The sequence below is a fragment of the Haemorhous mexicanus genome, chromosome 7 (assembly GCF_027477595.1).
Source record: "Haemorhous mexicanus isolate bHaeMex1 chromosome 7, bHaeMex1.pri, whole genome shotgun sequence".
Taxonomy (NCBI): Eukaryota; Metazoa; Chordata; class Aves; order Passeriformes; family Fringillidae; genus Haemorhous; species Haemorhous mexicanus.
This window is the reverse complement of record NC_082347.1, coordinates 39,908,977-39,935,714: the sequence shown is the minus strand read 5'-3', so window position 1 is coordinate 39,935,714 and position 26,738 is coordinate 39,908,977. Positions and strand designations below refer to the sequence as shown.

Here is a 26,738-nt window from a genome sequence, read left to right as displayed (position 1 = left end):
AAGGAAAAGCTGGTTTTATTGGCTCATCTCTATTGACAGCTGCTGTGGTAGCAAATACATTATCAGGGACATCTAAAATAGCTTTTATTTGTTTTCTCTTCCTGCTTGTTCCATACTCTGCAAGGTCTTGCTGATTTTCCTGGTGTAAGGGCTCAGACTTGGAAGATTTCTCTGGAGCTTCTGCTCAGTTCAAGGGCAGGGCTGGCAGCAGTTTGGGCATTCAGGTGCAGCTGTGATTGCAGGAGTCCAGCAGCAGAATTCCATCTCCCCAATCTCCTGGGCTCCAAAGATGCATCTGGAATATTCCCTGTGATGCCTTGTGAAGGCTGCCCTAGAGCACAGGCTGGACAGAGCTAAAGAATGAAGCAGGGATTGATTCCAAGGATCTCCTCCATGGATGCACCCTGGGCAGCACCAGAGCCCAGCCAGGGCTGCACCCAAGATGACCCAAAATGGCCCCAAAATGCACGGCCGGGCACGGGGTCTCTCCCTGGGATCAGCTCTGCTCCATTTGCACCTTGCAGTTCATTGTCCCAGCCCAGCTTTAGCCCAGGCACTCCCACCCTGCTTGTTTTTCTCTCTCCAGCCCACGGGGTTTGTGCTCCTGGGCTGAGATTTGGCTCATTTGTCCTTGGTGCCCAGCTGGAGCAGGAATTGTTTTGTCTCCCTGCTCTGTGCACAGAGCTCACCATCCCATAATATGAAGCCCAGACCCACACACTAAAGCAGCACAGAATGTGAAACATAGAAAAGCCAAACCTGAGGCATCACCCAGAGCCACTGAGGTGTCACAATCTGGATTAGTGACTATTCCTTAATTAAGTGTTAGGTCACAGGTGTGTGAATTGTATCTGTATCCAGGGTCTCTGTCCAAACCCATCTGTTATTTCTGGTGGAATTATGGGTTTGGGAAGAGAAACTGGCCTCTGCACCTAAACCCCAACCTGATTTGCTCCTGTGCTGCAGTTTGCTTTGACCTCTGGTGAACTGGAGCAGCATTTCTGGGACAGATGTGAAAATCCAGGTGATGGGAGCCACCCAAATGAAAAGCAAGGTTTGTGGAGGCAGCAGGATGTACATGAATGAGGATTCCTCAGGGATCTGCCTGGCTGCCCAGGAGTGCAGCTCTCCTGCTGAACTGGGCTGGAGGAACAGCAGGGATTGCTCAGGCTGAGGGGATTCAGCAGCTCCTTCACTCCTCCCCCAGGGCAGTGTCTGGGGGAGCAGCACCCCAGAATTGAAGTGCTCCCAACTGCTGTCCTTGGATGGTGCTGGAGGTCTGTGCTTCCCTGTGGCTCCCTCATTACCATTAATGAGGTTTAGGGCTGCACATCAAAAGCATGCCCGTGGCAGCAATGCTGATTTTACACTGCTCAAGTGAATATTTGCATCTTAGAGGGCTCCTGGAGAGCTGTTGGGCTCAGTGGGTTTGGGTCTTCAAGGGTGTTCTGAGGAGCCTTCTTATTTTGTCATCTGCTTTTGTCTGATTTTTGAACTGCCACGGGAAAAAAATATTTAACTGCTTTATAAACATGTAGTTAAATAAATAAAACATAGTGGCAACCTCTTCAGGACAAGTTGGGAAAGTACTAATCACTTGTGCCATGTGTTCTATTAAGGACTAGTTTCAATCACTTTCCTCCTTTTTGAAAAATGATCTCAAGGAAGCAGAACATAAGGTCACCCTCATTTTGGTCAGTCAAAGGCTGAACTGGAGTCTCCAGATGTGAAAATATACACCCTCCAGAGATTTCCAGCACACAGCCAGGTATGCCATGAAAATAGCATCAACTTCAAGGGAAAAGCACTTTTTCCAGCACTTCTCCAGATTTAAAGAAAAAACCCAAATAAATAAATAAAGTTAAAAAAAAAGACAAAAGGTCAGGGTGAAATGGGAAAGAAATCAGAAACAGAGTGTGGGAAAGGACACTTCAGCCTACTGAGTGGTTCTCTTTTTTTTCTTGGAGACGTCTTGCAGCGTCTTGGAGCTGCAGAGCTGTTAAATGTTAGATAATCAAACCATTAGTAGTTAGCACAGAATTCCCTGACCCTTCTCAGTCGGTTTTCAGCTGTTCAGACCTCACTTTGCATTTTTCTGTCTGGCAGCTTAGAGCCATTAAACTCTAGAGTCAGCAGAACTATCTGGAATTACCTCTGTTACAATTTGAGGAAAATGAAATTATCTTCCAGATGTAAACAGTTTCTAATTAAACTCTGAAGCTGTTTATGTTCCCAAACCAGCCTGAGCTGAGCTCGGCACAAAGACAGACTTCTTTGTTGTCTTTTTCTTTTTTTAATAAAGTTGATATACTGATGTAATAAATTACTTGTGACAGAGCTAGGTCTGTTGTGCCAGCAGTGCAACTGCCTTTTTTTTTTTTTTTTTTGGGGAAAAAAACCTTAAGCAACATATCCCTCTGCCCCAGTAATTTAGCACATTGCATTCTGGTCCTTCCTTTAGTAGGAAACAGCCACGAGATTACAGAATAGATTTATGTCAGTCTTTCCCTTCACTCCAAATAGCCCCACGTCTGCAGTGCATTTGGCCTTCTTTTTTTGTTAATAATTTCCATGCCTGGCAGATATATTTAATTTTTGTGATAAATAAGATCTGTGTTGAAGAATTAGTAGCGTTGGTTGAAATCCATTTAATTTTTCCCAGTCCTTTGCAGGGGTGGGTCACTGTTAACAATTAGCACACAGAACTATGGGGCAAGAAAAAGAAAAAGGATAATTGCTTTTTATTTAGTTTAGTCTTTCCCATTTCAGTAGATGTGCTGTTAGGAGGGAAAATAATTGGCTTTGCTGGTGTACTCTCAAGGAGAACTCCCAGATTGACAGCATGACTTTGCTGTAAGTGAAGCTGACAAGGAGAGAGGTGACTTCTCAAATGAAAGCACATTTTACTCCTGGTGTGATTATTTATAGCAGATACTTTAAGGACAAGCAGGGGTTTCTGCCATGAGATGTATCCACTTTTCCTGGCCTGGATGCTGGGATAAGAGAGCTCAGCTGCCTTTTGTCTTGTTGCTGTAATATCCATAGGAAATAGAGCTCTGAGAGGGACATTTTTCTCCTGCAGTGCTGCTATTGCCATGACCCACAAGAACAAATCATATCAGGACATTTCCCTTTATCTTGGCTGTTTCATTAAAAAAAAAAAAAAAGGAAAGAAAAACAAACCCCAAACTTTTCAACCTGCAGGGATAAATCTGCAGGGCAGTGCATGGAGAATTAAGCATTCAGTGTCCAGTTTTAATTGGTGTTAATGAATTCCAAATTCCTGCCTTGAAAATGGGGACATACCTTCAAGGGCAAATCCTTCAGGTCACATGAAAGCTCCTTTTTGAGCCTGTGTTGTGTGCCCAGGAGCACTGGAAGGAGCTGGTGTGGGCTTGGAAGGCTGAATCCCTGTAATGAGCCGGTGCCCACAGCTGCATTGCCACAGTTGTCATGGGAATCACAGAGCCCTTTGTGCCTGCCACAGATGTGCAAAATGTTGAAAATTTTACCCTGACAATTCCTTCCTGCAAAGTCATTCTTGATCTTTTCTAATGTCAAAGCCTGTCAGGGAGTGCTGGGCACGTTTTCCTGGGGGCTTCTGGTGGCAGCAGGGCAGGGAGGCTCCATTTCAGCCTTTGCAAATGAATGGTGCAGCCCCAGTGGTGGATTAAGATAAGAAACAAACTATTTTAGAGTGAAGGCACTAAAAATGAACAGGTGAAATAACTTTGGTGTCCTGGAGAGCCTTTCTGTGGCCTCTTTCAGCATGGAAATTGTGCTCATCTCCACCCCTGGCAGCCAACCACCACCAGGTGAGAAATCCAGAGTTGGGAGGAAAACTCTCATGGGCTTCAGTAAGGCCAGGATTTCATCAGGGTCCATATGGGGTTTTTTAGATTTATCAAAAGCCTTTCATTCCTGTGAGAGAAATTTTAATTTGCTCATTAAGGATCCCTAAGTCTTGGATCATGGCTGGATCCATCCTGTCCTCATGGCTTGAAATAATGAAATCAATACAAAGTGGCTGCTAATTTTTCTTTGTTCCAGCTCTGTGAAAAAGAAAGGGGAAGGTACAAAAAAGGATTCACTGTTTTTTATATATATATTTATTTATTTATTTATTTATTTATTTATTTATATAACAAGGAATATATATTTAGGATTTTATTTGTATATATTTAGGATTTTTTTAAGAATTCCATTTCCTCTCATCTGAGGTGTTTTAGGTGCTATGGCATAAAGAGCTTTTTTCTCATAACAGCAGAAGGGAAGGTGGGAATTCTGGGGAGATTCAGACTAATTTCTGGCACTGTTTTACCTCACTTATCTTTTCTTTGGATCTTCCCAAAGAACAAAAAATTGAGCCATGATCCTACTGTCTTGGAGTCCTGATTTATTAAGAGCCTGGGTAGTACAGATGCTAAGTGAAATCAATATGAGCCTGTCCCCCAGGTATTTATTATTCCCAGCTTTTTGCAGGCTCAGACTCTTTTCTCCAGCACCCCCATCTCACCAAGTGGCATTTCCATGCACTTCATTCTCTGCTCCTGCTCTTCCCAGGGAACAGCTTCTCCATCCAAAGGGCTGATCCTTGGGGTTTGTCTGTGCCAGGGGGTTCTTGTGGGTCCCTTCCAACCCAGGATTTCCTGTGAAATCCCTTCTCCCTGGTCTGGGTTTCTCCTGGTTGGGTTTAGCCCTGTTTGGGGTCCATTTCCCTTAACTTGGTGTCCTTTGATCTGCTCACCTGATGTCCAGGCTCATCCTCACCCAAATCCATCTCCTGAGTACCCTCTTTATGACTGGTCTTTCCATCAATCTGATTCCCAAAGCCAGATTTTATTTTTTTTTTTCATCCTTGTCTGCTCCTGGCCCATTGAAAAAAATCAATTCCAAGGTTTTTCAAGGGAGAAAATTAGAATGTAACTGCCTGGAACAAAAGCAGATTGTAAAATCATGTTGGGAACTAACCAAAGCACCTTTTCCCTAATCAGAACTCAGCAGGAAGCTGATCTTCAGCACTGGTTTGGACCATTTGTCTTTATTTGCTCGTCACATGCTGAGGATGTTGTGTTTTGTGTGACAGAATTTAAACTCAGGGCACTCTGCTTGTGCTCCTTATCCAGATTTTCCTTCCGTGCTGGGAGCTGCTGGCAGGCACAGGGTGTCTGCATCCTGCTTTTCCTTAGCCTGGGACCAGACCTGACCTGGCCTTTTCCTCCCTCCCTCTGCTCTGCCTTGCTTTCTGACTTTTCCTGTAGTCAGCATTGGATTAGCCTCAAATTCTAAGCAGTAGATTGTGAAACCTGAACTCTCAGCAATCCAGCAAATTTTTATTAATGAGGTAGTGGTCTAAAAGGAAACAGAGCAAAAGATGAGCCAGAGGCAAATTCAAACTGATTACAGCTCCTTGCCTTGGCTGTCTGGTTTCCAACAGGAAGAACAGTTGTCTGAGTTCAATTCCCATGGAGCTTTTGCAATGCAGATAACTCCAGCCCAGAGTCAGGATCCTGTCAGGGGTGATAAATTGGTTTAGCATTGCTTCACCCCCAGAACACAAAGGAAAGTCACAACAGGCCTCTCCTCCAAGAAAAAACTTCTCTGACCATCTATTTGTCAGAGGGAAAGTAACTGCTAATAATGTTTTATTTGGCAGTTTTGTGACTGCCACAACAGTCTATACTGTATAAAGCCATTAAGGGTTGTTCCCTTGCAGAATGGATTTTTGGGAACCATCCAGGCATTTGTTCTGCCCTGAAGTCCCACATTCAGAGTTGTAAATCTGCCTTTTTGCATATTCCAGGTAGTTAAAATTTCACCTTCTGTGTAATGGGAGAGGCCAAGCCTCAGCTGGGGCTGTGTCAATCCAGTCTGGGCACCTGAAGGGAGATTGCTGGAATTCATTCTGGGAATCTGCACTGTCCCCAGGGGAAAATTAAAACAAACTTAAGGCATTTGTGTGCAAAGTTAAAACACTTCCTTGGAAAGGCTTTCTTTCCAATAAGCCTGGAAATTCCACTGTAGCACAACAAGGCATCCAAGCAGACATCAATTAAATGAAGCAGCAGTGGGAGACATTCCCAGTTGTTTATTGGAAGGGTTGGCAGCCACCAGGTAGTGAGGGTGACAAAAGCTGCAGGAGAAATCTGGGCTTGTTTTGAAGTCACTGGCCATGAACTCAGACAGAAGAGCTTTGATGTCATCTCTAACTCCATGGCCCAGTTCTGTGCTCTACTTTATCAATGCTCCAGGGATTAAAACTCTAAAAGAGGAGCAAGGGAGTAAAAAATAGGCTAGAAAAATAAGTGTGGGTTGGCAGACATCCTCTACCTTTTGAAGCAAACTTCCTGTTTAAATACTTTATCTGTAGATAAAACCACTTTACATTTTTAGCTAAATCCTTCCAAATCACCTGAAAAAGATGTGCCCCATCAGCTCTGGGACTGATATCTTGGGCAGAGATATCAGACTGATCTCTTGTACTGCTTCCAAGAGCCCAAAGGCTCCTCCAGCTTCTCCCTCCTCCTAATTTTCCCAATTTGCTGTTTGCAAAAGCTTTAGGTGTGAAACAGTCTGCAGATACCTTTAACTCCCCCTTTATTGTGCTGCCGGGGTCAAAAACTGCATTTGTGTCTTTCTCCCTCAAAAGTACTTAGAAATTAAGACATTGTTTAAATAATGGATTAAAAAGCCCTCACATATTATGGCACTTGTCTAATTAACAGATTAAAAAGTCTTTCCACATTTTGGCACTTGTCTAATTTGAAACAATTGCTACTAAAACGTGAGGTGTAGGAAATAACGTGTAGTGACAGAACTTGATACATGAAGGGATCTGTAGTATTTGAACACCTATTTCAATATCAAAGAAAACTGGATTTTATCTCCTGCTTGACACCTAATTCTGTGAAGTTCTTTATGCTTACTAATTCATTAACATACTTGCTGTACAGAAGAGCTGGAGTGTCAAAAAATGTCATCTCATAGCAAATTCACTTTTATTCTGGTAGGCTCATCTCTCTTAGGAGCCCATAAAAAGTTGTTTTCAAAAGCTGGAGAGCAGTAATAAAGTCTAGAAGGTTAAAACCAAGGGGGTGCTATTGAGTGCAAAAGAATTATGTCAATTAGATCAGGAGTTAGAGGAGGCTGGCAAATTGTCACAGTTCCTTGAAATCAACACTTCCCTGGGTCTAGAAACATTTATGCTGCTTGAGTTTGTGCATTCTAGAGATTTATTTGGGTTTTTCCCTCTAGTGCTGCCATTTTTCCATGGAAAAATCAGTTACACCTGTATTACCAAAAACCATCCTGTCTCTATTCTTTAATTATCCCCCACCCTCATTTTTATGTTCTTATGTAAAACTGGGATATGCAACAGAAGACTCACATATTTCTGTGTCAGAAATTTTCTAGAGTCTGAACAAGGGGGAGCTCAAACTCACCTCTCCATAATCCAGTAAAAGGGTCTGCATTGCTCATCCCCTCCCCTTGTGAGCCAAAATTCAGGAATTTGGGGGATTAAGGAGAGTAAATATTCATATTTTTGAATCTCAAAGGGTCCTTGGGTTGAGACAGACACAAAGTCACTGTGGTGGTTAGTTCAGACAAGGTGTTGTCATGGAAAATGCTGGAAATTTAGGTGCTGGACTTAGGGAAACTTCTGACTCAGCACTCCTCTTGTCTTCAAGCATCTTCATGCTCCTAAAAAAGCACAGCTGATGCCAGAGCTATTTCCAGGTATGGTTCCTCAGGTTTGGGTTCTCAGGAATTCTGGGCAAAGTTCAGTCCCAGTTTTATGCACATGTGGAAACCAGCTAGCCAACAGTTGTTTCCATAAGCATGCTCAGAGAAAAAAAAAAAGTCCCTTTTAAAATTAATATAATCTCCAATTATCATATTACCTCAGGGAGGGAGGTCTGGTGGTACTTAACAGAGCTCTTTGGGGCTCTTGTGCATTTTAATTGAGTGAATAATTGTAAAACACTTCGGGGTCTTTTGGTAAAAGGCTCTGTGTAAACATTGCCATAATGCTGAATAATCAGGTTGTGATGTGAACTGGAAGAAATGAACTCTATAAATAGATGTGTACATACATACAGTGTCTGTCTGGGTGTGTGCACCAACATTTGGGACAGAACAGCCCAGTTCCTTTAGAAAAAACCCTGCAGCTCCTGAATAAGAAGTGAGATTGGCTAGTGATAATCATAACAATCAAAATGATTTCAAGATATGCTGAGCCTGTAGTTTATCCTTCTGTGCAATGGATAGAGAATTCCCAGAATCTTTGTGTGTTACCCCTTGAGAGGTTGGGAAACACAAATCTGTGATGTTTTATGGTGCAGGAGCTCAGGGGAGGTGGACCTGAGGTTCTGAGGTGTGGACAGACAGCATTTGGAGGAACCAAAGGAGTTCCACCTTCCCTGAGGTGCTGCTGCAATGCAGCTGGAGGGGTTTGGGTCTCCTGCAGCTCCAGGCAGTGCCCCCACAGGCATGTTCCAGATGGAGCAGTGGGGAGGACAGGGATGGGAACATCCCAGCAGCCTGAGCACTGGGAAGGACAGGGATGGGAACATCCCAGCAGCCTGAGCAGGGGGAAGGACAGGGATGGGAACATCCCAGCAGCCTGAGCACTGGGAAGGACAGGGATGGGAACATCCCAGCAGCCTGAGTACTGGGAAGGACAGGGATGGGAACATCCCAGCAGGCTGAGCAGGGGGAAGGACAGGGATGGGAGCATCCCAGCAGCCTGAGCAGTGGGAAGGACAGGGATGGGAACATCCCAGCAGCCTGAGCAGTGGGAAGGACAGCAATGGGAGCATCCCAGCAGGCCTGAGCAGTGATCACAGATCTGCTGTGACCTGCACGGATCAGCAGCCACTGCCTCTCTCCTCAGTGCCCTGCCTGTCTCCTCTCCTCAGCCTGTAATTTTCTGGGGCAGTGGCTCAGTTCCTGTCCTTGTACTCTGCTGTCATTCAGCCCCTGAGGAAGGGGAATTCCTCTGGAATGGAGATGACGGAGATGAGCTTTTATATTTCATGCAATAAAAAAAAAAGAGAGAAGAAAAGAAGCCTGTGCTGGGCAGTGAGGTGCTGGTGGAGAGAATCCTCTCTTCTTAAATGGGACTTGACAGAGTGCTGATGCCACTTCACTTAGTTAATGGAAGGAGCCATCTAATACAGGCTAAATGCAGAACTGCCTAAAGGAGCCTGGCATTTGGAGGGCTGGGGTGCTTGAAATATAAATGAATGGGACAAGCCCAGGCTCTGTTTCCCAAGGAATCGATTACCAGGGATCCTCTGACAACTGTGAAGGTCTTATTTGCAGGAGCAGCAAAGCTATTTTTGTTGGAAACTGGGATATTTGTTGCTGGGGATTAAACACATCTTTTAAGCACCAAGGAGACACCAAGGAATGCTGTGGATTGGAGAGGGGCAGAAAGACTGAAGTGATTTTCCTTGCTGTAAAGCCACTGAGGAGACTGATGGTAGTGCTGGGAACAATTTGGGTTCTGCAGAGTTATACCCATGGCCAGAACAGTTTGACAAAATGATCCATTGTGTATTAAATCTACAGATTCAGACAGTGTAAAAAATGCACGGGACACAGCATTTTGGAATAAGAGTGAGGTTGGACTGAAGTGCCCTTTCTCTTTCCAACTGAACAAAGAAATAAGGATCTGTAACAGAAAATGTCTTGAGTGGAGATGAATGGAGTATAAAGACTGCTGATGAATTTTTCACCTCTGGAATGTTCTCTCATGGCATTTATGAGCTGGTTTTCCAACAGAGTGAGTGTCTGAGCTACCACAGGAAGCACAAACATCCCTGTTTAGGTATCACTGAAATCCTGGAGATGGGTCAAGGGCTGACTTCACTGTGGAGACCCCATTTCCTTCTCCCCCCCTAAGGCAGCTCCTTCCAGGTGAGATCAGAAGCCTCTTCACAGGGTAGTGGGAGGAAGCTCCTGCATTTGTTCAGAGGATGAATTCCTTTCACATCACCATTCCTTTAGCATTTTTTACAAGCTCCAGATCCACTCAAGCATTGGTTTGAGCACTGCTGACATCTGATACCTGTGACTTCCCATCCCATCTGCCAGGCATTTCAGTCTTCTGATGAAACAGCTCTAAAATTGCAAAGACAGACAAAATACAGCCTAAAATCACAACAATCAAGTGCTGTGGCTGTTACATGGAACTTTATTGGTCAAGAAAAGAAGACTGGCTGTGTATCAGAATATGACATTAAAGACCAGTCAGGTTTCCAATGAAATCCCAATTGGCACCAATTGATGTGGGACCTTCTCCTGCATGGTTGGTTACCCTGAAGTTTCTCTGTTTCCACCAGCTGGGTTTATTTCTGGGTTTTTATTGCTTTATTTGGGGATTACTTGGTAAAGAAGAAGAGTTTCAGGAAATGTCCTCATGTGCCATGTGCTGCACTGATGTCAGCTGAGGAAACCAATGTCAGGAGCAGGAAAAGCTAGAAGATGAATGGATCTCAGAGTTCAAAATAGGAAACAGCTTGAAGTTCCTTTGAGGGGGAAACATAAAGCTCATTCATCAGCAATGACACCATTCCACCTCTGGCACAGAGAGAGGAATCTGCCCTCCTGCTGATGGACAGACACACCTCACATCCATGCCAATGATCCTGGGGATCCAGGGGTGCCAAGGAGCTGCCCTAAAACAGGGACAGTTTTGGCTGGTGAGCTGCCCTGGTGATCTGTGTGTGGCTGAGAGGTGTCCCATGGAAATGTGCATTAATTGTGCTCCTGGATGGATTTCATTCCCTGAGAGGTGTGTGTCTCCTTGGCTCACCCCAGTGGATATCAAAGCAAGCCTGTGCCACTGAAGAGCAGGATCTTGCCTGGATGATGCAGTGTTCATGTATTCACACTTTGATGTGAGGGCCCTGTCTGATCAAGGCCTCATCAGGATTTCTCAGTCAGATATATCTGGGTTTCTTTGGTTTTTCCTGCTGTTTGGCAGGAATGTGCACCCATCTGCATGTACCCAGAATTTTGTGAGGTCTCTTCCCAGTCACACTCAGGGTAGGACAGAAGTTTGTGGTGCCCTGTTAAGAACATCTCCAATTGCTCAATATAAAATGGTCAGTAGTTTTCCAAGAGCCTTTATTTTCTGTTCCATTACTCCAAGTATCTTCCCTGTCCTCCCTTGGGGCCCAGCTAACAGCCTGGCTCCTACCTCCTGCTATTCTGAAATTTCTTTATTTATCTTAGACTCTGCCATTTTGCTGAAACATTGATATTTTCCAGCAATCAGCTTATTACATGGAGATGCCTATTAGCTTTCTGAAGTCATATGTCAGTGAAACTCAAAACTGTTTAGTTTAACTTGACAAGCCCTATAGTGATATTGGAAAATTATTTTCTTCTTCAGACTCATGTTTATGTTCTTTCCCAACGAGCTGGCTGTTTTATTGCAAAAGAAACTGTAAAAGAGGTAATTTTAACTAGGCACAAAATATATTCTATTCTGTAATGTATCCATAACCTCCTAGAAGATCCTAATTAACTTCCTTATGTCAGCATAGGAAGCTCTTTTGCATTTGTAGTTGCCAAACATTTCTTTCTTTTTAATAGAAATTATCCCTTTCTAAGACCTGCGGGCATCATCATTCCCAAAACAAGTTTTTCATCTGAGGATATCAGAAACACCAGGAGATTAATGGAAGTCTGAAGTTCAGCAGTGCAGAGTTTCTGTCTGTTACCTTGCTTGTCTGCAAAGATAACAATCCTAATGACACGTGGGTGACACAAAGCACTCAGTGAGAAAAGTGGAATTGCCAGGTTGGCTCCTGAGCTGCTGAAATGTGGAGTTTCTGCTGGACAAAGATATCAGTCTGAGGGGAGGAGGTGTTTTACACCTGTTTGTGACACAGGTTCAGTGTGACTCTATGTGGACATGAGATATTTGGGGACATTGTTCCCTGTCAAGGTGGGGAGGCCCTGGCACAGGCTGCCCAGAGAAGCTGTGGATGGAGCAGCCACAGGAATGTCCCAGGCCAGGCTGACGGGGCTTGGAGCACCCTGGGCTATGAAAGGTGCCCCTGGAGGTGGGATGAAATGGTCTCCAAGTCCTTTTCCTGCCCAAACTGTTCCATGGCTCTGGTTCCATGACAGCCCAGAGCAGTCACAGCAGCCCTTAGGATGATACCTGGGCTTTTGAGTTTTTCTGCCCTGTTCTGGTGTGCAGCTTTAGCTTTGTGTGAAGTGTTCCTGGGATCTTTGCACAGCTTGGTGGAGACAAAACAATCCTGTTCCAGCTGGAGACTCCAGGACAATCTCTTCAAACTTCAGGCCCAAAGCATGAACAACGTGAAGAGAGGAGGGCGGGCAAGAAGCAAGGAGGATGAAACTTCATCATTTGAGGCTGTTAATTGGGCAGTTAATCCTGTATGCAAATGGACTAAGACTTAGAAAAATGTGAGATCTCGTGCCCAAGCTCTTTTGCTTCTCTGGAGCCATCTGGGCACTGCCAGGGTGTGGCCTTTGAGGGCACCTCAATAAATCTCCCCTCTATCCTCTGAACCCCCTCCAGCCTCTGCTCCAGCTCCTCAAGGCATCAGGGACACCGTGCCATCAGCCAGGCCACTTGGTCCCTCATCCCTGAGGCAAACTGCAAACATTCCTCAGCAGAAATGGAATTGAGCTCTGCCAGAGAAAAGCAGCAATCACCTGCTGCTATTTGTGCTGCATGGGACTGTTTTGTTCTCACTGTCTGGCTGTTCTGCAAAAGGAGTGGGAGCTGCTCCCTGTCTGCACAGCAGAGCCCACCCTGCACTCAGCACTGGGAATTCCAAACAGGAATATTTTCAGCCTGCTGATTTAAAATTGTTATTTAAATAATATATTTATAATAATATCAATATAAATATAATATATTTTAAATTATTTTAAATTAAATAAATTTAAAAATTAAATTATATATTTATAATAATATAAATTTAATATTTTATTATATTTATAGTATATAAATTAATAATAATATTATTATATTTAAAATTATTTACAGTCCTGCTGATTTAAAACAAGAACTGTCTTTGCTTTCATCATGCAGTTCCCAAGCTCAGCTTTGATGAATTGCAGAAGCAGGCTCTTATCAAGTAACAGTGGGTTTTTTCTTTTATTATTTTTTTTTCCTGAAAAAAGCAGGAAGTTTGCCATTCTGCAGAGCAAGATGAATGAATTTGCCATTTGAAGCTGAATTTTCCAAGAAGGATTAGGATCTTTTGCAGTCCTGCAAATGCTGGATACTACTTGCAAACCCAGCATTTCTTTAGGCTCATAATCATCATTTGCATTATAACTCCATATGCAAAAGAGGGAGAAGGAATTTCAAATGTGAACACTTCCAGTCCTTAACAACAGCTACAAAATGAAGTGAAAAAGTGAAAATTCCCTCACTGATAGTCAGAAATTATCATTACTATTATTATTAATGGGCTGAGCTCAATTTCACAGTGAATTGCTGTATCTCAATTCGTGTGATAAAAAGTGAACACAATCTCCTTCAGGCACAGAGGTGCTAAAATGTCACCGGTGTGACAGCAGAGAGAGCTTTCCATCTCATCTAACCACCTTCCTTTTGTCTCCACGTGGGCTTTCTCCAGCTACCCATTCCCCATGGTCTTCAGCAGCTGCAGCAGAAAGGACCTGGAGAACAGCCTGGAGAAGGGAGTGGGGATGTGTCTCTTTAACCTGCCTGAGGTCAAGGAGTCCTTTGGTGGCCAGAAGTGTGGCAATGGCTACGTGGAGGACGGAGAGGAGTGTGACTGTGGGGAGCCTGAGGTAAGCCAATGGGGTGGTGTTTGAGGGTCCCAGGACGAGGGGAGAGATGAGAATCTTGACTCCACCTTTCAGAAGGCTGATTTATTGTTTTAGGAGATATGTTATATTAAAAGAAAAGGATATATTATATGTACTAAAGAGAGAGGAGACATCAGAAGGCTAGCAAAGAAAATGAATGGTAAATAAAATCTGGTGACTGACCAGAGTCCTGACACAGCTGGATCAAGATTGATCATGAAGTAAAAACAATTCACATGCAACCAATCAAAGATGCACCTGTTGGTAAAACATCTCCAGACCACATTCCACAGCCATCAGATAGTTATTGTTTACATTTCTTTTCTGAGGCTTCTCAGGAGAAAAATCCTGGCAAAGGGATTTTTCAGAAAATCTGTCAGTGACAAGACACCACCTGGGACTTACTGCTCATGTCCTGCCTGCAGGGCTTTGGCAGTGAGGGTTGGTTTGGTGCAAAACAGAACTCTCCCTTCTCTGCTTCTGTCCCATCAGCTGAAACCTCAGAGTCTCAGAAGGGCAGGGAGCCTCGAGTGTATTCGAGATGGGGAAGTTTAGCAGGACTTGGGTTAAGAATGTGCTCAGCTCATCCTTAGAGAGCAAACTCTGGCTTGTCCTGCAGACTGGCCATGACCTCCTGTTCCTAGAAGTTCCTTTCAGCATTAGCTAATCAGCTAAACTCAAAAGAAGTTTGAGAACTTGACTGGAATTTCTCAAGCAGGCGTGAGTTAGTTGAAGGTTTGCTCCCGTCAATGAGAAGCCACCTCTATTTATATTTATATTTATATTTATATTTATATTTATATTTATACTTATACTTACTTATACTTATACTTAGAGTAGTATTTATAGTAGTATTTATATTTATATTTATAGTAGTATTTATATTTATTTATGTTCATGTTTATATTTATAAAATTTCTTTGTGTTTATTTATATTCATGTCAATATAACCATAGAAACTGTGCAATCATAGAATACTTTGGGTTGGGGACCATAAAAATAATCTCATTTTCCCCCTGCCATTTCACTTATTCACTGCCCCAGGTTGCTCCAAGCTCTGTCCAGCCTGGCCTTGGACACTTCCAGAGCTCCAGGGGCAGCCACAGCATCTCTGGGCAACCTGTGCCAGGGCCTCACTATCCATTTATATAGAATTACATAAATAGAAATATTAATATGGGCCAGGTATTTTTCATTGCAGCTTCAGTTTTTAGGTATAAGACCTTTCCTCCTTCACTGTAGGACTTTTCTTTCCCTCTAGCCAATTACCTCCCAACAGAAATAGCCCTCACTGCCTCCCAAACAGATGGCTGCTGCTTCCAAGATTGTTCCATTTAGTTCAGTGAATGTGTCAGAGGACTCCTCAGATCAGCAGGAGATAGGCAAAACCTGGGGTCAAATAATATCCGAGCTGCCATCCTTATCCTTCTCACATCCCATCCTCACTGGCTTTATTGAACTCCTCTCTGATTATGTGAATTAAAGGCAGCAGCAGATCAGGGATTTGTTTCCTGTGGTAAACAGGGACCTAGAGACAAAAGAGATGGGGGCAGTTAAAGCAGCAAGATATCACTGCATCCTGCCACGGAGTGGATTGGGCTGGTCCAAGCCCTGAGGATTTCCTGACAGTTCACTCACTCTGGAGGGTAACAGGGTTGGAGGAAGCAGCCTTATCTCCTTGTTTAAAGTCAATAGAGTGCAAGCAGCTTGCAAATGTCTCTCTAACCCTGTTATCTTTCTTGTTTTCATTTCTGAACGTCTGTGATACCTTTTCAAGTCAAAGCCACTTAATGTCAGCAAGCACTGCCTTGATTTGCCTCTTCTCTCTGTCTCTTTGCCTTTTTAGTTATATTGGAAAAAATGCAGCTTGGGTGCAATTAAATTTATTTGGGATTTACTGCTGTGACCTGAGTGGCTCCAGAAAACCTGTGTGATTAGTTACTAATTCACTGCCCAGTCATTTGTACAGCTGAGTTCTGCCCATGGTGTTGCAGCATCCCAAGAATGAGTGATATTAGGATTAAATTCTTCTCTGAGGGTGAGGAGTGGCACAGGGTGCCCAGAGCAGCTGGGGCTGCCCCTGGATCCCTGGCAGTGCCCAAGGCCAGGTTGGACATTGGGGCTGGGAGCACCTGGGACAGTGGAAGGTGTCCCTGCCATGGCAGGGGTGGATTGATGATTTTTGGTCTCTTCAAACCCAAACCATTCTATGATTTTATGATCCTAACAATTTTAGCCTATATAACCAAAAATGCCTGATGTGCTGCAGTGTCTGTGGAAGGAGGGTCAATGCAAATTATGGACAGAAAGATAAAAGAATGAAGAGAAGTAAAAATCCTCAGTCCTTGAAAGATGAAAATGTGTCTTTATAACCAGCTGCAAAGAGGAACAGAAAACTACAAATTGCTAACTCAGAAGTCAGACAAATTACTTCCAAATGTAATTAGGAGTGAGTGCCCAAACAGCTGTGACATGTCAGGGATGAGTCAACATGGCTTTTGTGCCAGGAACTCTTGTCTTACAAAATCTTGTCTTCCAAATTCATCACGGTGCTCTGAAGGGCTCAGCAAGTGGATGGAAAGGGACAGGGCTGTCACTGCAGCCTGTGAGGGGTTCAGAGAGGCTTTGGACCAAAGCTTTCACCAAAGCTTTGCTGGGAGATTGAGCAGCTGTAAAGGAGAAGAAACTGCATGGGCAAAAATTGGGTTAAAAGGTGAGAAATACAAGCAGGTGTAAATCACCCATTTGATGCAGTGGCAGGAGATCTGCTGTGCTGTATCCATGAGATGTGTCCTGGGACTACACAGCTCAGCATTTTCATAAAGAGCCTGGGAAGGGGAATAGTCTTTAATTTGCTGATGATATTAGTTAGGCTGCTAGAGATGAAAACTGGCTGTGAAGGACTGCAGAGAAACCTTCTGAGGGTGCTGGAACAGGCATTAGGATGAGAAATGGGACTCGCTGAGGAGTGATGCACATTCCAAAAACACAAAGAAGATGATGGACTCTGAGCTGGCTCTGACCATGGAGGAACAAGACTTCATATTGCAATAAATAGTCTCATGAAAATGTCAGCCCAGTGCTCAGGAGTGGTCTAAAAGGTAAATAGGCTGTTAGAAAGTACCAGGAGAGAAATAGGAAAACAAAACAAAGCACTGGCAGACCTCCATAAATCTGCTGCGCCTGAAACTGCTCGTGCAGGTTTTCCCTTCCCCTCCCTGATCCCAGGGAGGATAAAGCAGAGTGAAAAAAGATTGAGAGAAAAGCAATAAGGTGGTTCAAAGTTTCCAAAGGGCTCTGGCTGGAAAAGAAGAAAATGAAGGGAAATGCAGCATAAGCTGATAAAACCGTGAGGGGAATGGAAAGGGTGAGAGAGGAGAGATCATCCCCCATGAGAAATGAGCAGATGAAGTTTGAAAATGGCAGGTTCCAAACAAGGAGCTGCTCTCCTGACTGTGTTGGTTACCTGGGAGTTCCTTTACTCTGACTCTTACAGGTGCTAAAAATGCCCGTGGAGCCAAGGGAAAAGGAAAGGAAAGGCAGGAGACTGGGAAGGTGTCAGAGTCCTTAAACATCTTCTGCTGGCTGCTCTCAGGGGGACACAAGGACAGAGGAGTTATGGGCTGACCCAGTGGGGGTCTGTCCTGTGTTCTTAGAAAAGAGAGGGGGAAAATCAGGTGTCCTGTCCACAGGACAGAGCCTGGCATCACGGAGGTGCTGCTGGAATTGTTCTGGGCTTGGGCTGCTCTGGTTCCTCTGAAGAGCCAGGAGAGCCACACTGAGAAACCACCTCCCATCACTGCTGTTGTTATCAATAATACCTTAATAATAATAACAACAACAACAAACTCCAGCACAGCAGCACTTTCAGGGGGCAGCCTCCATCCTCCCAAAGCCTGGTGAGCCTTGCTTGTTTTTTTGCTTGTTTATGTTAAAATCATTCCTGACAATTTGATAGCCCAGGCACAAAAACTATTTACCAAGCTCATTCCCTGTGATGAGCAATAAGTGAGGCAGCAATTGGAAATTTCAGAGGCTGCTGAAACACCACTCCAAGAGCTGTGTCTTTATCCCAGTCTGCCTGTGGAATGCTGCTGTGGGGCCAGAGGATGGGGTATTGCAGCTGACTGTTTCAGAAGGACCTTAATGGGACTGACACTCCACCCTGCTTATCTCAGATTATTTCTGAGGTGAATTTATGAACCGTGCTTCTGTGCAGAGGAATGTTACTCCTGACATGCAGCAGCTGCACAGGACACAGGAATATTTCCGTAGCCCCGTGATCAGAAATAGGAGCAGGAAGTTGTTCCTCTTCTTCAGAGCACAGTTGGCTTTGTACATGCAGGAAGATAATACCTAAAAAACAGTGAAATGCTGAGAATCCTTCTGGTTTGTGCTGGTGAGTCAGTGCTAGCCCTGCCTTCCAGTTGGGAAGCTTTCAGAAGCCAGGGAAGTAACGAGGCTGTGAGCATCACTCTAACCCACTCCTTCCTCCTGTGTTCCCTCTATTGTCAGTGATCCCTCACTAAGTCAAACAGACTTAACACAGCTGAAGAGCAATTTTATCTGCTTCTATTTCTGTGAGAGAGATGAGATTCCAGCTCAGCTGGTGTAACTTGCAGCTTGTGGGCATTATCTTGGAAAAACAAATCCATTCTTTTCTGAGGCTCCTTACGAGCTCGTTCTACTGACAATAAAGTTTGCAGGAGCCCACACACAGCACCATCTAATCCACAAGTGTGAAATTGGGATGTATCAGTGAGTGAGGCTGCAGTTCATGCCCATTCCATATCTCACAGCTCTATTACTGGTGTGCTCTGATAAGGGATTACATGGAATCGTGTCGTTGTCTTCCTCTGTGGCAGCCCCAGCCTCCATCCAAACAGGAGCCTGGCCAGCAGCTAGCACAAAGTAGAGCTGTGGTCGTGATGCTCAGCAACTGCAGCAGCTCCTGGATCCTCTCTGGAGGCACTGGACTCATTCCACTGATTCCTGTGGAAATAAAACACCCCAGTGCTCTATCAGGGTTGGTGTCAGCACGCTTGGGTTGTTTGTGATATTTGGGATTAGATCCATAGCTGGAAGAAACCAGCCCTCCTCAGCAGCTCCTCTGGTTTTACTACACTTGTTGGGCTTGTTGAATCTGAGGGCAGACAAGGCTGTTTGGATCAGGTTGTCGAATTTCATGCATAATTCATGATTTCATGCCCAGCTTTTCTTGGCAGAGCTATAGGCAGCCTCTTGACTTACAGCTCATGGTGACTGCACGTTGTCTGCTCTAAATTTACCCTCCAAATCCATGCAGGAATGCACAAACCCGTGCTGCAATGCCACCACCTGTGCCTTGAACCCAGGAGCAGTGTGTGCACATGGGCTCTGCTGCGAGGACTGCCAGGTGAACCAGGGGAAATGTCTCTCTTTGGGGTGGGGAGGGCAGAATTCTGCATTTTTTCCCTGCTTCAGTGCAATAAGCAATGATGGAGGAGAAGTAAATTGCTATTGATAAGCATTAAGACACTTGCATGTCATGTGAGCAATTAGAAAATTCCCAAAGCAAGGATGGAGGAGAAGTAAATTGGTATTGATAAGCATTAAGAAACTTGCGTGTCATGTGAGCAATTAAAAAACTCCCAAAATATAAATTATTGAAGGAGCAGAACAACAGATATTTGTAAATTGTCTCTGTGCTTTTTGTGGCCCCTTCAGTTGCTCGCGCAAAACTTCTTTTTCATGAACTTTTGTGTGCCTTAATTTTTCTCATTCTTACTCGGCAAGCAGTCATTAAATGCTTAACCCTCTTTTTTGGGGGGAAGGCTCTTAAATTATTAATTCTACCAACAGCATATGTATTTTTAATAGCAGATCATCAGCTGTTGTGGTCTCCTAACACTCTATAAAAGCCAACTTACCACAGGCATTTACCTGCTTGAATTCTCAGACCATGCCTTGCCTGTGGGCTAATAAAGCATCCAGCAGGTTGTCTGTGGCAACCTATGAGCTTGGAGCAGCAAGGGATCCTCACAGCCAGGAATTGCTTTTTAACAAAATCAATCCATCTTCATGTCCTTTGCTTTTTACCAAAGGCAATGTGATTAAAATTCAGTGCTGCTCCCAGAGCACACCCAAGTTTTGTGGCTGCTGTTGAGATGTGAATGTTCAGACTGGCATGTTCCAAAAAAAAATACCATTTTCCATGGAAATTGGTACAGGACAAACAGTTACGTGGACTAATCCTGTAACTGAGTTTGAGGAGATCTTGCTGCCCATCACAACAACATTTCCATGAGGAAATGTAACACCATAGGTAAATTAACATGCAAGATCTATTCAAGATCATTGAACTAAACCTTCCAAGCTGTGAATTGTTGGGCATCTGAATCCACAGGCAAGTGTGCTGGTGGCTTCCTGAGCCCTAACACAGCACAGTGTTCTGTGATCTGCTGCCCTGGATGGAAAGGTCTCTGACCTGCCTTTTGCCCAGGGCTCCAGATCCTCCTTTCCAGAGTTCCTGTGTTCAGACATGATGAAGGAGCCACCTGCAAACATCAGTTGAAGTTGCCTTCTGTCTTGAGCCTTGTGAGCCATGTGTGCAGCTTCATCTGAGCCCCCTTCCTGCCAGAGCCTCCCAGCATGGCTCAGACCCCTGCACTCAGAGCTGTGCCATCCCTGCCCTGTCCTCTGCGGCCAGGCCAGGGGGGAAATCTGCTCCTGTGCAGCAGGGCTGGCCCAGGCACGGCAGGCACTGAAGTTCTGTTTGTTTTGCAGCTCAAAGCAGCGGGGATTTCTTGCAGAGAGTCCAGCAATTCCTGTGATCTGCCCGAGTTCTGCACGGGGGCCAGCCCGCAGTGCCCGGCCAACGTTTACCTGCACGACGGGCACGCGTGCCACGGCGTGGATGGCTACTGCTACAATGGCATCTGCCAGACCCACGAGCAGCAGTGCATCACCCTCTGGGGCCCAGGTGAGTGCCAGAGATGCCTCAGGTTTGGCTTTTCTATGTGTCACATTCTGTGCTGCTTGAGTGTGTGGGTCTGAGCTTCGTATCATGGGATGGTGAGCTCTGTGCACAGAGCAGGGAGACAAAACAATTCCTGCTCCAGCTGGGCACCAAGGACAAATGAGCCAAATCTCAGCCCAGGAGCACAAACCCCATGGGCTGGAGAGAGAAAAACAAGCAGGGTGGGAGTGCCTGGGCTAAAGCTGGGCTGGGACAATGAACTGCAAGGTGCAAATGGAGCAGAGCTGATCCCAGGGAGAGACCCCGTGCCCAGCCGTGCATTTTGGGGCCATTTTGGGTCATCTTGGGGGCAGCCCTGGCTGGGCTCTGGTGCTGCCCAAGGTGCATCCATGGAAGAGATCCTTGGAATCAATCCCTGCTTTATTCTGTAACTCTGTTCTAGCTCAGCCCTCACAAGGCATCACCAGCACAGGGACACAGGTCTGACAGAGGCTTGGGGGAGGGAATAGAGATCTGGAGGATGCAGCACCAATCTGTAGCTGTTTGAATAATGAGGGAATCTCTGGGTGATTCATTCCAGCCTTGATTTGCTGTCGTGTTCGTTTCTCGCAGCAGGAGGTAACGAGGCTCGTGCAGCAACACGCTGCAAATGGATAGGTGAACTCAGACAAATCATTTCCCCTGACTTTGATACAGCCTGATGTCACCCCACAAAGTGCTGAATGCTCCTGGCAGGTTGAAATCACAGTTCTTGTCAGGCTGCTGTGTGAGCTTCCTCCTGTGCTCTAAACAGCTCATCTGCAAAACAGATGTGTCTGCTCCATCCCCAGCCAGGGCTCAGCTTTTGACACTAACATGAGACTCCTGGATCATTGTGTGTATTTTATTAACTGGTGTCACCTGGAAACTGCCTCCTGACTGTGCTTTTAGCAGGGTGTGCACTGAAGCAGAAAGGGGTTTATTCTCCCGTGGGAATTTGCTCCCTTTTAGCAGAAATCTGGTAACACGAGTTCTGGAGTTGTTCTCAACATCTGTCCCAGGAAAACTGTTCACCTTTCTATAAAGCCCCGTGACCCTTCCACTGAAATGCAAGTATTAACTCAGCATTTTGGTATGAATCCAAATCATGTCTCCTTCAGCATCTCTGACCTTCTAGCTCAAATTTGAAAAACATTTACCTCACCTAAGGAGAAGCATTACTTAGAGATAGGTGTAATTATTTCTTTTAAACTAATATTTGCAGCCTCTTTCAATTCTGCATCTCTAACCCTGCTCCAAAACCTCTGTATCAGTATAATGGCACACAGATGTTCCCTTGGTCAAAACCCTCCCCAGAGCACTACTGAAGAATTAATCTGTTTCCTTCCCAGAGAACATGAACTTTTTGCAATCTCTCTGTAAAAGAGCATTAGAGCATCTCAAGAAGCAGCCCCAGTGGTACAGGCAGCAGGTCAGCCTGGCCACGTGGGTGTAAGAGCACGTTCAGGAGGAGTTCCAGCTCAGAGCTGAGCTCCTCACGTGGAACAAAGCGTGCCTGTGCTCCTCTCCCCCGAATCCCACGCGTGTCCTAGAGCTGCTGTGAGCTCATAGAGCCATGGACAATTATAGCCTCCAGCCTGAGTCAGACTGGGACTTCTAATCCCTGCATGCTGAGACATTTTCTCTTGTAGAAAGCAAAAATCTCCTCCTGAACCGGTTTCCCAGGCCGTGGAAAGTTATTTGGTCAGGCTGTTCGTGGTTTCAGTGGCTGAGGAAAATTCCTCTAAAGGTCAGGGAGCTGAATTGCTGCAGCTCCTTGCCAGGTCTGCTTCCTAACACAGCAATTCCACCACAGCCCTGGGATCCCCTGATTCTTTCCTGCCTTCCTTCTTGGGGCTGTTTGGTATGGGCACTGCCGGGCGTGGAGGCTCCAGGCTGTGGGAGTCTCTTTGTGAGACAGATGCTGTGTTAAGAACAGAGCTCAAACAGACTTTGGCTGGAATACCCTTTGGTTTTGTCTTGGGAAGGCTCAAGGAAAAGGATTTTAAATAGGGAGGATGGGACATGACCAAACCTGAACTGAAAGTTAATTCTTGCCATGTTTTTGGAAGAATAAATTAAAATAAACACAGAATCCCAGAGGGATTGGACTGGAAGGGACATTGGTGATCATCTCCTTCCACCCCCTGCCATGAGCAGGGACACCTTGCACTAGACCAGGTTCCTCCAAGCCCTGTCTAGCTGGCCTTGGACACATCAAATAATGCCCATATTGTGGATTTAAAGACTAGGGATGTGAATATCCACTGCTCTATCACACATCTGGCTGAAGTGTGAGCTGGCAGATTTGGGGTGGAATGAGAAGAGAGGTGGGTGGCTCATGCAGTTAGAAAAACATCATGGTACAGATTAAAAAACAACACATTTTTCCAGCCTTGCCTGCAGCACAAAGAGAGATTTGACATTCTAAGATGTTGTCTCTGGACTTTGTATCAAAAACATACATTGGAACCTTTTACCAGGTTGTTGTGTCTGATCAGAACTGTTTTTAACAACTGCCTGTGTTGGAGTGAAGTAGTTTTGTGGTTTAAAAAAAAAACAACAATTCTCCCCTCTAAAAAAAAATCATATTACAATTCATTTTCATTCTCTCCTTATTTTCTTCTTCCCAGTAGGAGGAATCCATGCAGAACAAAATACAATAACTTTTCCTAAAATAATATTTGGTATATTGAATTCCTTATTAATGTCTTCCCTTGTACATCTTTCTTTATTTCATCAGGTTACAGATGTCCAGAAGCCCAATGATAAATGTCAATCTTCATGTTTTTAGATCTATTTAAAGGAAAATGATGAACACTGTCAGAGCTTGTTTACATTAGGCTGAGCAGTAGGAACCTGTTTCCAGAAAAGCACTTGCATTTCCTTGGGGTTGTTTTTGTTACTCTCAACACAGGGGTTCACATAAAATAGAGGAAATTCTTTTTTTTTGCTCTTTCTTATCTGCATGGAAAGCTTGGTGGGAAGGAGAAGGGAGGAGCTCCTGGGGACAATCTCTGAAAATAGCCATAAATTCCTCTCAGAGCTCAGGTTGATTCCAGTCTGCTCCCAGAGCACCCAGAGCTCTCCATTCTCTCTCTCTCCCCCTCCATAATTCATTTCATTTTTATCCTTGGGGAGCAGGAACTGCTGGTGACCTTTTCTTGGTCCATATTCAGAATTATCAGATTGCACTGATCTGACCTGTTGATAGCAGTGACATCAGTGATGCTTTGTGTGGTGGCATTTTCCAGGAGAAACAGGCACACAGATAGAGCTGCTCAAGACAGAGAAGTCATTGATTACCAAGGAACAGAAGATTCTCAACTTTAAACTCATGGCTTTTTCTGCATTGACAAGAAAATGATTCTTTAGGGAAGTTTGTCAGTTTGTTTTGCTGTATTTCCCCAAGTGAGAAAAAAAGCAGTGATTTTGGGGTGCCAATGGCAGGCATGGATTTAATAATTAGAACACATTTAAATGTACTGCATGGACATGGCCATTTGTTTAGGAAGGAACATTTTTAATTCAGATGTCAATATTTATTGTTGAGTGAGAACTTTGCAGGTTTTGCCAGGTAGAACCCTACAGACACAAAATAAATGGGCTGCCCACCTCAGATATCTGACCCAACCATTGCTGACTTGCTTTTGAAAAAATGTTAATTGTCCAAGCACTGCAATGTTCTGAATTCAGTGAAATCAAGCTATTTTGATCATCACAGATTTATGGCCAGGCCTTTTTCTTCTGGAGATGGGAAAGATATTAAATAATATTCTCAGGGTGGTGACATCATCCTCCTGAAATTCAAAAAATATGCTCAACCCCATCTTGCTCTTGCCTAGACAGAACAGGGATCACCAGGATGGGGAGAGAGGCCAAGGGCAGCTCGTGGAACTTTTGCTTTGCAGCAAAAACAAAGTTAATGGGTTGAAACCCAGGTCACACAACAGAGAACTGTGGTTTTTATGCTTATATTTATTTGCACAGTTATTCGTGGTGCTGGTTGGAACAGCCTGAGCCACAGAACTTCAGCCTGTTACTCAGAGGTTGTTTATTTCCCCTCTCCCCACCCACAGACAACTGGGAACTGAACTGAAATATCTTCCTTTTCTGCTGTCAGCCTGATAGAGGATGTTTCTTGTGTTCATGGAATCAGCACCATGGTCAGAAATTTCCCTCATTCCTTTCAAGAGACTCTGGTGTTTTCCTATGGCAGCAGGTCTGAAATGACACAGCATTTCTGTGCCCTGAAACTTCACTTTTTTTTTAATTTTTTTTTTTTTTTTGGTGACTACATAGGGAAAGAAGTGGGCTCATCAATATACACTTTTGGAGAAAAAACCCCAACAATCTCCAGGCTGCCAGCTGCAGGGGTGAGCTTTGACCTTCTGCAGCTTCCAGGGGCTGATTTAATCCCTTGAATGAGGCTTGGCATGGAAAGGCTGACAGGACCTTAATTAGAGGGTCATGATACTGTAATTACCAATAGCAAAGTGAAATAAACTCTGCTCATCCAGCTCAAGCCACTTAATAACCACCAGAAATCCTTCACAAATCATTTTGCCTCTGCCTGCAGAGGTAGAAAATAGAGGAAGACAGGACTTTCTGCTTCAGTTTATGTGGTGCAGTCGTGATAAATGGATTTCCTCCAGAAACAGAACATTACAATTCTCTTCCTTAAGCATCCTCTGAAAACCTCCTTTTAACTTGGTAGCTCCATCTGTTCAGCATCTTACACTCTGATATGTTTTCATCCATAAAAAAGTGCAAACATTGTGAGAAGCCAGTGGGGAGAGGGAACAGCCATCTGAATCCCAAGCATCAGCATGTCTTGGTTGGAAACCAAAGGCAGAAATTGAAGCTGGATTTTGGTTTCCAGGCTGCAGATGATCATTGGGTACCAGGTGTTTCCACACACAGACTGCTCCCAGCCTGGCAGGGGAGTGGTTTTTTGTGCTCCATGAGATCCTTTTTCTTGTCAAGTGTTATTAGCTGGAGTTAAAGCTCAGTGTCTGAGCCCTGCAGATGTGTTTTCCTTCCTGGGGGTTGCTTTCCATCGTCTCTGCAATGCCTGGCTGCTGAATTCAGGAAAAAAGTCAGCCACACCAAAAAAAAAAACTTCCACCAGGTGAAAGGGGGAGAGAAACACCTTAAACTCTCTCTGTGTTCAGTGAGTGCATTCCCTTCTGAAAACCATTTTTAGAATAAGCCTTTGTCACACCCCTTGCAGTCAGAGCACAGGACGTGAGCATTCATTTGGCTTGTGGCAGCTTGGGAGGGGACACCACTGAGGGGACAGCATGCTGGGCTCTGCTGCTGCCACAGCTCCAAGGGAGCATCCAGCCACTGCAGCTCCATGGCAGCAGCTGAGCTGGGCTGAGGCTCCTGGCCAAAAACAAGACCCAGAGCAGCTGCACCCAACCAGGGCTGCACAAGCTGGTCCTTGCACATGTGGGAGAAAAAGAAGTTTTGGAAAAAGCAGTTTCAGAAAAAGCAGCTTTCCTTGGCCTCTTGCTCCCACAACGTTTCTTTCCTCCCCAGCCCTTCCAAAGCTGCTGTAGAATATGCAGATGGTAATGTTTGTCTCAAGCTGAACACTGAGTGTGCCCACCCTGGAAAGATGAGGAGGGATCCACACACTCAAAATGGAAATTTAACTTTTGCTTTTTTTGCACAGCACCTTGTCTGGATGCTTTTGTTGATTTTTTTTTTTTTTATTATTGCTTGAACTTCATTGAAAAAGAATTGAAAGAATCCTGTGTGAGTCCCTTTTAAGAGTTCCAGGTTTGAAAAAATATTCTGAACTCAGCAAGCTTGATCGTAATCTTCCAAAGAATTTCAAGCTCTTGTCCTTCTCTCCAGGGAACCATCAGCTCATATTCTGTCCCTTCTGTGCCTTTCTTTCTGAATTTTCCAGTTTCAGCATGTA

General features: G+C 44.6%; 1 protein-coding gene across 1 annotated transcript in view; it reads left to right on the top strand.

The window, feature by feature from the left end:
* Window positions 1–26,738, top strand: part of ADAM12 (ADAM metallopeptidase domain 12) — a 180,851-nt gene that overhangs the window by 137,169 nt on the left and 16,944 nt on the right. Inside the window, exons 12-14 of the mRNA XM_059852207.1 lie at window positions 13,635–13,812; window positions 19,136–19,225; window positions 20,596–20,791. Of these exons, the coding sequence (XP_059708190.1) occupies window positions 13,635–13,812; window positions 19,136–19,225; window positions 20,596–20,791 (464 nt within the window). The remainder of the gene's footprint in view (window positions 1–13,634; window positions 13,813–19,135; window positions 19,226–20,595; window positions 20,792–26,738) is intronic.